Source organism: Fukomys damarensis, unplaced genomic scaffold (genome assembly GCF_012274545.1).
Source record: "Fukomys damarensis isolate Sample0158 unplaced genomic scaffold, DMR_v1.0_HiC HiC_scaffold_3, whole genome shotgun sequence".
In the NCBI taxonomy this organism is placed as follows: domain Eukaryota; kingdom Metazoa; phylum Chordata; class Mammalia; order Rodentia; family Bathyergidae; genus Fukomys; species Fukomys damarensis.
The window spans coordinates 41,862,756-41,874,719 of record NW_022900915.1 but is presented as its reverse complement, the minus strand read 5'-3'; the positions used below and the strand labels follow the sequence as shown (position 1 = coordinate 41,874,719).

The 11,964-nt window shown below is 37.2% G+C and overlaps 1 protein-coding gene across 2 annotated transcripts in view; it reads right to left on the bottom strand.

Moving 5' to 3' along the window:
* Nucleotides 1–8,666: 8,666 nt before the first annotated feature.
* Edil3 (EGF like repeats and discoidin domains 3) overlaps nucleotides 8,667–11,964 on the bottom strand; it is a 287,167-nt gene continuing 283,869 nt past the window's right edge. For both annotated transcript variants that reach the window (XM_010637154.3, XM_010637153.3), the window contains one exon: nucleotides 8,667–9,930. In XM_010637154.3, coding sequence (XP_010635456.1) covers nucleotides 9,781–9,930 — 150 coding nt within the window. In that variant the 3' untranslated portion in view covers nucleotides 8,667–9,780. The remainder of the gene's footprint in view (nucleotides 9,931–11,964) is intronic.

Here is an 11,964-nt window from a genome sequence, read left to right as displayed (position 1 = left end):
AAAAATGTGATTCTAATATTTTAAAAATTGTCTTTCCGTGAAACAAATCAGGAACTCTTCCCTCCCTTTGATTTAATAGACATTTCTTATGAGAAAATCATGCTAGAATCTCCTATCAAAATTTCAAAAACATGGCAATGCCTTTCAATCCATTTTCTTTTTGGTAGCATCCACTATAAGCTAGAAATTACAACACAAGTGTACAAATATTTGAGTTTATTTGCATTCCTGAATAAATTCTTGATTAAAATATCTAATTAGCATGCTTTGAAGATAAAATAATTCAAATATTGTGCAAATAGTATTAAAAAGTCAATCTTGGCTGAGTCTATGTTTCGCTAGTGACACATTTTCTGAGTTGCTTTAGAAAGCAAGGTCTTCGACAATTATAAAGGTTTCAGTGTCACCCAGGAGGTTTTCCTTAGTGAGGGGCGATTTGCACCCACTCCTTGCTCGTAATCTATTTCCGGTTTTACTATTGTTATTCGTAAGCTCTCTGAGTTCAGGCAGAATATCACCTCAGGTTTCTGAATTCTCACATCCATATATATTGAATAACCCTGAATAATCCTTAACAAGAATTTATGGAAGGAGGGCCAGGGATTGAACTCAGTGGTTCTACAAGGTCCTGAGTTCAATCCCTAACACAAAAAAAAGAGAAGAATTTATAGAAGGTGAAATCGGAAGAAAAGGTGCAAAGGGGAAGGGGAAGTGGGAGGGGGAGGGGAGAGGAGAGAAGGGAATTAATATCGAAGAAAAAAATGGAAACAAAGTCTTTGTACATAGGAAGGGGTGGAGGGGTTGGAGGGAGGGCAGGGGAGTAGGGAAAAATAAGAACCAAGATGGATTATAAGAGGTGCAAACTTCCAATGATAAATGTCATTATATTGTATACCTTAAATGTACCAATAAAATTAACTAACTAAAAAAAGAAAAAAAGAGAGACACAGTTCTGAGAGAACCAGGAGCAAGTGACAGATTTTTTTTTTAAAAAAATGATTTATAGAAGGAATAAAGAATATTCTAAAATTTTTGTTTCTTTTTGGCCCCTAACATATGAATAATCTGATACTTTCTCACAGTAACTTAGTTAAGCATTTGCAAAGGTCTGACTAAGAAAGAAAGCCAGCAACCTCCCACTTCTTTTAGGGCCAAGGTGGGGTGCCAACCATTATCAGCAGAAGGAACACAGAAGCAAGGGCTGGAACTTTCACTTGTGTGCTCAGGGTTTCACTGAGTAGAAATATTTCGCACTACAATAAGTACATTAAAAAATTAGTGCTTAGCCGGGTGTGGTGGTGCACGCCTGTAATCCCAGCACTTGGGAGGCTGAGGCAGGCAGGTCGCTGTAAATTCAAGACCAGCCAGGGCTACACAGTGAGTTCCAGGTCAGTCTCAACTACATAGTGAGACCCTGTCTCAAAAAACAAAAAACAAACAAAAAATTAGTGCTTATCCATGGTTTCCCTTAATGGAATATTACCTGTAGTAAATTAGAATTAACCCAGCTCCAGGTTCCAGCACATAAGATATTAATTAGAAAAAGAGCCATGTGGGAACATGACCGACGGGAGCTGCTGCTGCTGGTCCCACTTTCTCTGGACTTTAGACGCCAACAGGGTGGGGTGACTGGCACTCGGGCCCCCGCTTGGCTGCTTTGTACCTGTGGAAATTGTTCAGCCCTACACAGCGGCTCTGCACGTACGTTTGATCCGGGCTATTTTCCTGAGTCCTTCTGTTGTGTAACACTCAGTAAGTTTCGTAGATGGAGCACCAGCAGCCCAGGCTTGAGTCATAATCTACCATGAAAACGGCTTTAGAAGTAAATAGGACTACATATGTCTTAGTTGTTTTTCTGTCATTGCTGAGATAAAATATTCAGCTCCCAAAGTCACAGGGGAGAGGGTTTATTTGGCTCACAGTTTGTAGAGGTTTCAGTCCATAATTGCCTGGCTCCGAGACAGGGTGGCAGAGAGGCAACAGTTCGTGGCGGCTCATATGCAGCAAAGCAACAAGAGGGACCTTGACAGTGTGTTTCTGCCCCTTTGTATGATTCAGACCACTCAGGGTGGGTAGCACTCAAGCCCTTAATCCCAGGGTCCATGGGCCCAGCCCCACCATGAATCAGTCACACACTCTAGACTCAGCCACCTCTGAATAAGCATGAGGCTTTGTGGGCACCTCTAGACACAACCACAACGGTATGACAGTGAGCTTCGGAAGGAAAAGGACGTGGGCTCAAATCACGCCTGGAGTAACTTAATATGCATAAACACCCACTCACCAACCTCACAGGTCTTGCAGTAGAGGGACCTGGTTAAAGGTAAACAAAAGTAAGGATCTTAAAAGACCCTTGCCTCACCGTCCACTTGCTTTACCCAGTTTGCTGCCTCATAGTTTTCAGAAGACAGTTTAACATTGTGTAGCCTCAGTGAACCTTAAAGTGAGATGGAAGAGCAAGAATATTTTCTTTTTCCTGCAAAGGACAAGAACCAGATAATTGTAAAAACACAAGAGCTACATATTTTCTGACCTAGGTGAAATATGCAAATTCAGCTATAATGAGCACACATTTCTGATATTAGATATGATTCACTGGCCATCAGATTTGCTAAAGACTTCCTTAGCCATATAATGGCTACTGAACAAATAATAGTCTAGGAAACTTAATATTGAAGCACAGGCGTATCATATGTGGTGATCCCTCAATTCTAGTTATCTAAGATTCTTTCAAATTATTCTGGTTTACTGATAATAATGAACAGAAAATTGACTATTTAAATGAAGCTTTGGAAATTTAATTTTCTGATTACAGGGGCTTGTACAGGGTTATTTGTAACCAATTACTCTCCTAATTCTACTAATTGAATGAAAAAGACAATGGCCAATCAATTTATTGTTACAAGGTTGGTTCCTGGAATAGTGCTGGTGCTATATTTGACTTTCTAAGATATTATTTACTCTTCAGTTCATCTTCTAATTTACATTATAGTAACTCTTTAACTTTGGGAACTACAAGTTAAAACCTAGTAGTTTTGTATTTTCTTGTGCTATTTGCATTTCTTTTTAAAAAAATGGAATTACTTATCTATAGGGTACTATTTCAATTTTTTCTTAAATACACGTGTTCTGTGGCATATTATGGATTTGTGTCCTGATGAATCTATTGCAATTTGAAATTATAGTAAAATGATGTACTTTATACACCTATCCAGCATCATGACATAGCCTTGGCCTATCTTATTGGTGATCATAAAGGGAAAAAGGTTTAACACAAAATGTATTTTAGAATTAAGTGTGAAAATAGCTCATGTAATCCAGGGAATATCTGTATCTAGACACTGTGGAGTGTCTGCTGCTGTCCCTCACAGTTGCACAGCTGAGCTTTGGCTCAAGGGAGGGTAGAATGGAGCTAAGTCCAGGGAAAGACCAAAACTCAAATTCTGGAGTTCAGCTTTAACTGCACACCTGTGTAATCCATACTATCATACAACTGAAAGGTTCAAATTGAACTCTAGTAAATAGAGATGTTCAGTATAAGTATTTATGGTTATCGCATGGGCGACCCCATGCTTTCTATATAAGAACAGTCACTTCCCGGTGTTTTATAATAGCAGATGCTTTCACGTCTTGGGTTTATTATTTGCCTTCAGAAAATTAAAATCATCAAATGTCCCACAGTAGTTCATTTTTGCTCAGTCATTGGTGGATTGTTAATAATATATTCCCAAGATGATCAACATTTCACCCACTGACCTATTATTCCACAGATATGTGATTAGGTAATACTGGTAAAGAGACAAAAATGCACATGGCTTTCTATTTCATACCTCTATGTCTCTGGCAATGCTTTCAGCAACAGGCCTCTTCTCTCCCCACCAAAACTCCAACAACCTTCTATTGAGAGTGTCCAGTCCTGGCTGGAAACTCACACTGGCCACCAGCACACCACCTAGGTGGAAAGCAGCTTGCTGACTATGAGGCAGAGGTTTTTTGACTTTCATGAGCTTGTCTTGATGTTAGAGAATACTATGTTACACCATGATCAAGAGAAAAAAAATACACACACACATATTCAGGAATATAATTAAAATATTTTATAAAATAATTTTTACAGAGGACTTTCCTTTTTTTCTCCCCTCACCTCTGCTACGTTCCCATCTTCTCTTGTTTCCTGGTGTACTTAATTAATAAAATAGCCCTGATTCCATCAGCAGTTTTGAATGCATTATTTATTTATATTGATTTAACATCATCCCTGAAGTCTGAATCCATGAACCCTAAGCATTTTATCAAGATACTTATTCAACTGAAGACAGGTTTATTTTAAACATCTCTCTGCTGTCAAAAAATAACATGTGTCTGTGTGGCAGATGATTAACTAAGAAACTTGAGAACCAAGAAGCTAGAGCTGCTTGCTGTGGATCATTCTGTCTCCCTTTGTGCTGTGTCACTTCTAACTCCTTCGCTCAGTTTCTGCCTGAGCCCCTGCTCTGCAAGGGCTGTTCCTGAATCTTTGTTACTTTTTCTTTTCAATCTCTGCTATTGATAGAGAGAACTTTTGTAAATAATCTAAAAACCTACAAATTGTTAGGAGAACGTAAAATGACTTCTGCTGTCTCTAACAGTAATCTGCTTTGTTAGTTCAAAATTAACAGACACTGGAGGCATTGACCATGAAATGGGAAATCTGACCTCATCCCTGACCTTGAACATCCCCTTCCTTGTGCGCTAGAATTGATAGGTAGAGGAACATTAAGGTAAATTCCTGAACTACAAGGAATTGTTATGTCTGGGTTAAATTTAACTGTCTTGTTACTGTAATTTGTACATGGGTAATGTGAACTGAGGAAATGAAATGAAACCACCTGAATGAGATCATGGCTGTAAAACCTATAGAAGAAGAAGCTGCTACCCAATACAGGGTCAATCACTGGCAATGCTCTTAGTGCAATCGACCTTTGGTTGAGAAAATAAATTTTTTATTATGCCACTTCCATTCTGCTTCTCTGTACTTGTCATTTACCAATTCCTCCCACAATGCTATATCACTAAAAAGGGGAGCAATTGTAAGATATATGTGCATTTATGTTTTCCCCTCAGCCATCTCTCATGCAGCCATTTCTGTTTCCTGTCTCATGCACATGTCTGCTCGTAGCTGTCTCCCTGTTGATCCTCAGCAGCACCCTGGCCTTGCACCTGTGGGAATGATCACAATGCTATTTGCAGACTGGCAGTGGGGGATGCAGTGTTTGAATGAACCATAGTTCTCACTGCCACCCCTTCCTAGGCAGGGGGCAGCAGGTTGAGTTTAAGTTGTGATTCATCATCTTTATCAACATGTTTACTTGTGAGCACACCAAGAGCACTAAATATGTAAGTGTGTGGTTCATGCCTTTGAGGGCATTAAATAAAAGTAAATCAAAGGCAGTTACCATATGCAGTCTTTAATCACCAATACAATGGCCATTTACTGGTGCTGCTGCAGCATATTTCCACAGCATTACTGTTTTCAAACAGCTCAACCAATTTTTGCCACATTACACAAAAACAACCAAAGGAGACGTCTTTGTCAAAACTGTTTTCTCCTTACTGCCACCAAGTTCATCTAACAGAAATAACTCTAAATAAATTCCACTTGATCACTGTAGAAAACACTTTATGTGGCAGCTATGTTGAAATATTCCAATTATGAATTATAGGTATTTACTATAATAGAAGCAAAGAATCCTATTTCCTGTCTCAAATGCATTAGGAAAATTATAACTTACTCTGGGAGTTCTTTATCTTTGTAAAGACAAATCAGAATTCTCTTTGGTTCATGGTAGTTGAGACACTTGTCCACTGGCAAAGTGATTTAATTCTCTGTTTCACCAGTCCCAATAAAAGGTTGTTTTTTTCATCTCAAAGTGTAGAGGCAATATTTTTTCACAAGCAACTAATTTACTCACTTGTCTGTTAATTTCTTTAAAACCCTATTCTTCGGAAAATAAGACATTAATCAGTATGTTTCTGACAGAAAAAACTCTGTTTCTTTACCCAAATCTTTAAATCATGTATTTAAAGCTGCAGTGTTAGATATGTTGAATTTTAATTTTAATTGTAGAAAATGTTTTTCCATTCACAAAATTATTCTCAATACACTCTAAAAACAGTTTCCAATCTGTCCAGCTTTTCTCCTTGGGATTCTAAAGGCTTCTTTTATTTTTGCATCTTGAATGAATCATTTAAAAAACCTTGTAGTTCTAAATTTCTTTTTAAATATTTTCTGTTGATACAATTAATTTCATCTTGAATCGATAATGTCAGGGTTCATTATCAGCCTTCTTAAAATTATACATGTATAAGTACATTTATTTAACAGAAATACATGTATGTGTATGCAAAAGATAAGGAAACAAGAACATGAAAGGCCACACAAACACATATCAGTTAATACTAAGAGATATACGAGATTCACTGATGCTTTGAAGTCAACATTTAATATCTTATTTTTTCTCAAATTGTTGAGTTCTAAGAAAAATAGGAAAAAGTGGGAAGTACATAGGCTTAATATTTCCCTAGTGACTTCCAGAGAGGCAGAAAGGATTTTTGGAGAGGCTTGGGGTTCTGATTTTCCAGGTGAACTTAGAACATGCATTTCTAGTGTCGGGTTACAGCTCCTTGCTGCCTGAGCACTTCATTATGCTGCTGAGCACCGTGAGCTGGAAAGATAGTAGAAATAACAGTAACATCATGTGATTAACAGTGGGCAGATCAGTCCTACATCACAACAGCTTAATATACAGGAGGCAAAAAATAATGGCTCTAGATTGTTATTAGCAAACTTTCTACAAATATCAGGGCATGAGGGAAGCATGTTTTGATAATCCTGGAATGACAGACTTAGCTCATATCCTTAGATGTTTGAAAGCTCCAGTAATTTCTATTCTCTCTATAGCTGTTAAAGTGTTCTTCTACACATGCAGAAAATGTGCCATGCATATAGTCGAGAGTCACCAGCATTGACAATCTGTGCATTCTTGCAAACATTTTTAATTATAACTGCTTGAAAAGTTTCCAAGATTTTCAAAAGTTTATTTTAAGTTTAAAGACTGGACAAGGTCATACTGACTTTACAACATCCTATGTGATTTAAGTATATATACAAAGGAAAATAATACAACATTAGGATATCACACAGCTTGAAAATTTGCAAAGGTTGTTGTGTCTCGGTCATTTTTGAACCTATTGACCCTTCAGAAGCTGGCATTCAGAATTACATTTCATAGTTTGTGGACTAGCAAAGATACAATCATTAGTACCCCAAGTCTCCAAAATTCACACCAATCTCTATGAAGTCATTTAGAAAGAGAAAGTCAACCTTAAATGCAGTTGTGACTGCGATAAATGCTCTCAATAGGACATAGATCAAATGGAGATGGCTGGATTTTTTAGTCTCATAAATGATAAAATTAACACATTACAGTTAATATAGTGAAGGTTAGGTAATTCTTATTTGCTGCTTATGAGATTTATTTCAGTGAGAATTAAGATAAAGTAAATTTGCTTCACTATAATGTCATTGGCACAGGCAACACGGAGTCTATTTCACAATAATTATGAACATTTCCACATCAGGGAGGCTCTTTGCTGTTGTCAGTTTTGGGCATCAGGGGACAAATATTCCATTGGACTCACTATACTGTGAACATTATATAACACAGAGAATAAGTGTACAAGCAAGAGAAAGTAATTTCAGTTCCTTTCTAAAAGTAAGAAATATAATTTTCACCAACTTCTTTTTAATAGCTGTTAATATAAAAAATTCAAAACCTCACACAAAACCATGAATAGCCTTGGAAATGTAAATTATCACAAGGTACTACACATAACATTTAAAATATAATCTTAAAACACAAAAACCCTGCATAATGTGCAAAGAAAAACATTCAGAAATTTAAATCCCCAAAGAAATAGGAAGTGCTGGCTGCACTATAAGTGTGTATTTCTGACTCTCAGTAATTGTGCAAACCATGAGTACAGCTGTAGTCACTTAAAATATTTTGCATTCCCAACTTGAAAAAGATAATACTGAAGACACAGCAATTTCTCTTAGAAAGATGTTGAAAACTGCGCAGGGCTTACAGTCCACAATTTTATTATAAGAACCTGAATTAGAAGACATGTGAGCTTGGAAGCCTCCTGTGACTGGGCCGTCCTCTTGGATTAGTTAGCTTCCTCATTAAAACACCAATGTGATTGACTTGCTTTTTAGATTCTTCACTATGCTTGAAGACCACTGCATATATACATCACTAAGGAATGCTGTTAACACACAGACAGACAGGACATTAACAGTCTAGTGGCTTTTGTGATGCAGCCCAAGAATTAAAGAAAAAAAAAAAAGACTTATATGTGTTGGTCAGGGCCTTAACATTTCGTACACATACCATCCTTTCTTTCCAGGACCCTTGATTTAAAATTCCAATAATTCTGTGTCTAAGCCTTATAAAATAAATACTTGTAAAGCTCATAAATTAGAGGTTGAGGACTTTTATGTAGGCAGGGTGATCTTTAATTTGAGAGACATGTCAATGAAACCTCCATTATCAATAACAAATTGTTAGGATAATTGCTTATTTTTTCAGGACCTTTGAGGCAAAATAAATAGAAATCAATTTTCATCTTGAGAATGGTTTACAACATTGTCATTAGTAAATACTTCGCTTGTTACAAATAACTACACAATGTGCTTTCCTGGGAAACCACCACGAGTTTCAAATATCGACAGAATTTTGGTTTCACAGGAAATGTGGGAAGAGGAGTATGTTTGGCCAAATGATGTAGCACTGTGTTAATATTAGTTTGCTAGATGCTCTTGAAATAGACAAAGATTCGTGATTCTGTTATTTCAAAGTAAACATAGGGCTAAGTAAATACTTAAAAATTTTAAGGGGACATAGTACTTTTGCTGTTCCTCATAGTGAAACAACAGAAAGGAGGTATTTGGGGATTACATAGGTGCAGTTTTCCTCAGAAATAAAACATATGTAACTGATATTAACTATGGATCAATCTGCTGATGTTCAGTCATATTCTATAGATATATAAAGGGACACAACATTTGCTTTGGGCAAATAATATGAAAAACTGCAAATGGAAAAAATACTAATTCAGGCAATAAGCAAAGTAAAGAATACAGGCTGAAGTCCAAGGGGGAAAAAGTCAGAACTCTCTCATTAGAAACAATGGACGTAAAGTGGGAATCATAGTATTAATTAGTACTGCTGCATATCACAGATTCTTCTAAATTCTGTTATAAACACTGAGTGTCAGGCACAGGGAAACAAGGTAATGCAAAGTCATTAAAAAAACTTATTGCTAACATTGTAGTATTTTTAATAAGAATTAAGCATCTCTTGTAAAAGCTCTATCAACTCTTCTTCTTTTATTTGGCGATAACTATGAGGTTTTTTTAAACCTTTGCTATAAAAAAGAAGGCTACTTTCTTTCCCTAACCCATCTCAACCAATGTAAATAATTCCGAAAAAAAAAATGGAAAAAGTAATTCACAGTTAATGTGATGTTACTTAAGAGAGTTGAACCATAAAACTGAAATCACTGAAAAGGCAGGCTTAGATTTCCTTAAAAAGACAGTGGCCTACCAGAATTTGAGAGCTTTTTCATCAAAACAAAACAAAACAAAACAAAAACATTCAGTTTCCTATGGATCTGCACAGTTCTTTCCACGGAGATACTTTCTGGGGAACAGGAGAGGATGTGGGGTGCGTGGGTTTCTCATTCCTCTTCCGTGCAGCCGAGCAGCTCTGACCGCAGCGTGATCCTCCCGTACCAGGACCAGGGCAGGATTCTTATGTGTCGTGCATAGATGGGGGGGTCGATGACATTTTTTCTGTGGGTGTCATTGTCGAAATTGCCCTGGAAAACCTGAGAGAAGAGTGAAGAACATCAATTGCACAGCTTTCTTTTTCCCTTGAATTTATTTTTCCTTATATGGAATATTCTTCCCAATTGTAAACTGTGATGACTATTCATTTCCTTTGCTCCCAAATATATTTCGGTTCCATTTATGTATTCATCTTTAGTGGAACTGTTAATCAATTAATGTCTTAAGCATTAAGTGAGGCAAGAATTGATTTCTAATATAGAAGCACGGAGCGCTATTGTTTTTATCTGCCAGTCTTTCTCAAGTTTTTCAAGTGCAGTCGATATGTATCTTTTGCTCATGCCATGTGCTGACAACTGTGAGGCAGCTTGCCCTACTCGCTGTCTTCCAGCCAGGGGACTCAGAGGTCCAAGCTGTTTGCAAATTCCAGCCCTCATCGGGAACACGTGACCGCCACACCCACACGGGGCAAGGTGGCAGACTGCACAGGCGGCTTGAAAGGCCAAGGCGTGGAAGGACATGACATCGTTCTGCTCATGTCTGATGTTAACTAAGTGTATAAACCTTAACTGCAAAGAAGGTTGGGGAACCAGCAGGAGCATATCAATGTCGGTTGAGCAATCGTGGTCTTTATCTTTATCTTTTGCACACTTCCCTCATAAAGAACAAAATTAACCCATGCTCAGAAAGACAAACCAATCAAAGGCGGTTTTGATTTAGACTTTTCTCTTCTTGGCGTGTTTGGAACCACACAATGAAATTCTGTGATCATCGGGAGGCGTGGTATTCTGAAACTCTGCATTACATGACTCTACCCTTTCTCTCTTTGTTAAAAAGCATTAAAAACTGTTTCCCCCTTAAAGACAATTTCTAATAACTTGTATGAGTGTCTGCTTCAGAAAGCAAAAGCAAATTCAAAACCCTGAAATTTTCATAAGAATGACAGTAAATTACTAGGGGAGATAAGGAGGTCTTGTAATACTAAGGTTTTACTTGAAGTCTTGATTATTTTCTCTTACAGCTTTTGAACCTTTCTTACTAATTTCTAGTATTTTATGTTTACAGTTTTTATTTATCTCATCTAGGCTAGTGACAAATCTCTGAATTTTTTTTTCCTTTTAACCTGATGAGGCACCTTATAATTGAAAGATAATCTTCTTCCTCATTTAAGATCAAAATAGGACTATACAGCCAAAGGGATAACTGAAAATAAAATACCCAGAAGAAAAAAAAAAAAAGATGAAGAAGCTCCACATTCACATGACAGCATACTGAACCTACATCTTCGAACATTCTGAAATTAAAAGGAATTCTTAAAACATGTCCTTCTAGAATAAGTGGGCTCCAACTTCTATCGTCATGAAAGATCTCTGTGTTCTATCTAGACAAAAAATAGATGCTCTTCAATAAAGCATTAGACTGGCACTGATTAATACAGGCAGCAGTGCAAGTAAGCAGACTTTCTGCTGCTTCCAAGGGAAGGCTATTCACCCTTCAGGGCATATGCATACACAGTCCCCCATGTGTTGGAGGAGTGATTTTTCAAACTGACACAAAATATATCATAAAGGCTATTTTTAAATGAATATTTATTGAAGAAAAGAATACTTGGTTATGCTAAATCTAACAGCTATCACCCTAGCATATTTAAATTCTTATCTATAGGAATTCTATTCTCAATAATGTTCAGCCTGCATTGTCTAGAGAGAAAATCATTTTGGATTGAGATATATTACTAAATAGTAACAAGTCTGCTGGGAACAGCTCATGTGTGCAAGAAATATCACGCACACATGCCAGGTGTGATGGCGCACGCCTACAATCCCAGCATTTGGGAGGTCGAGACAGGAGGATCATCATGAGGTCAAGGTTAGCCTGAATTACATAGCAAGAGCCTATCCCAAGCAAAAGAGAAGCAATAACAAGGAAATATCACATACACTCTCATCACCAAAGTTTGAGAGATGTCATTGTGACAGCAGAAAATATGGGTATAAGCTCCAGTTTCTGGATGCTTAACTGTAAGCTGTTGGATTCAAATGCTCTATTGAGATTGTAGTGTTACAGCTTTAAAT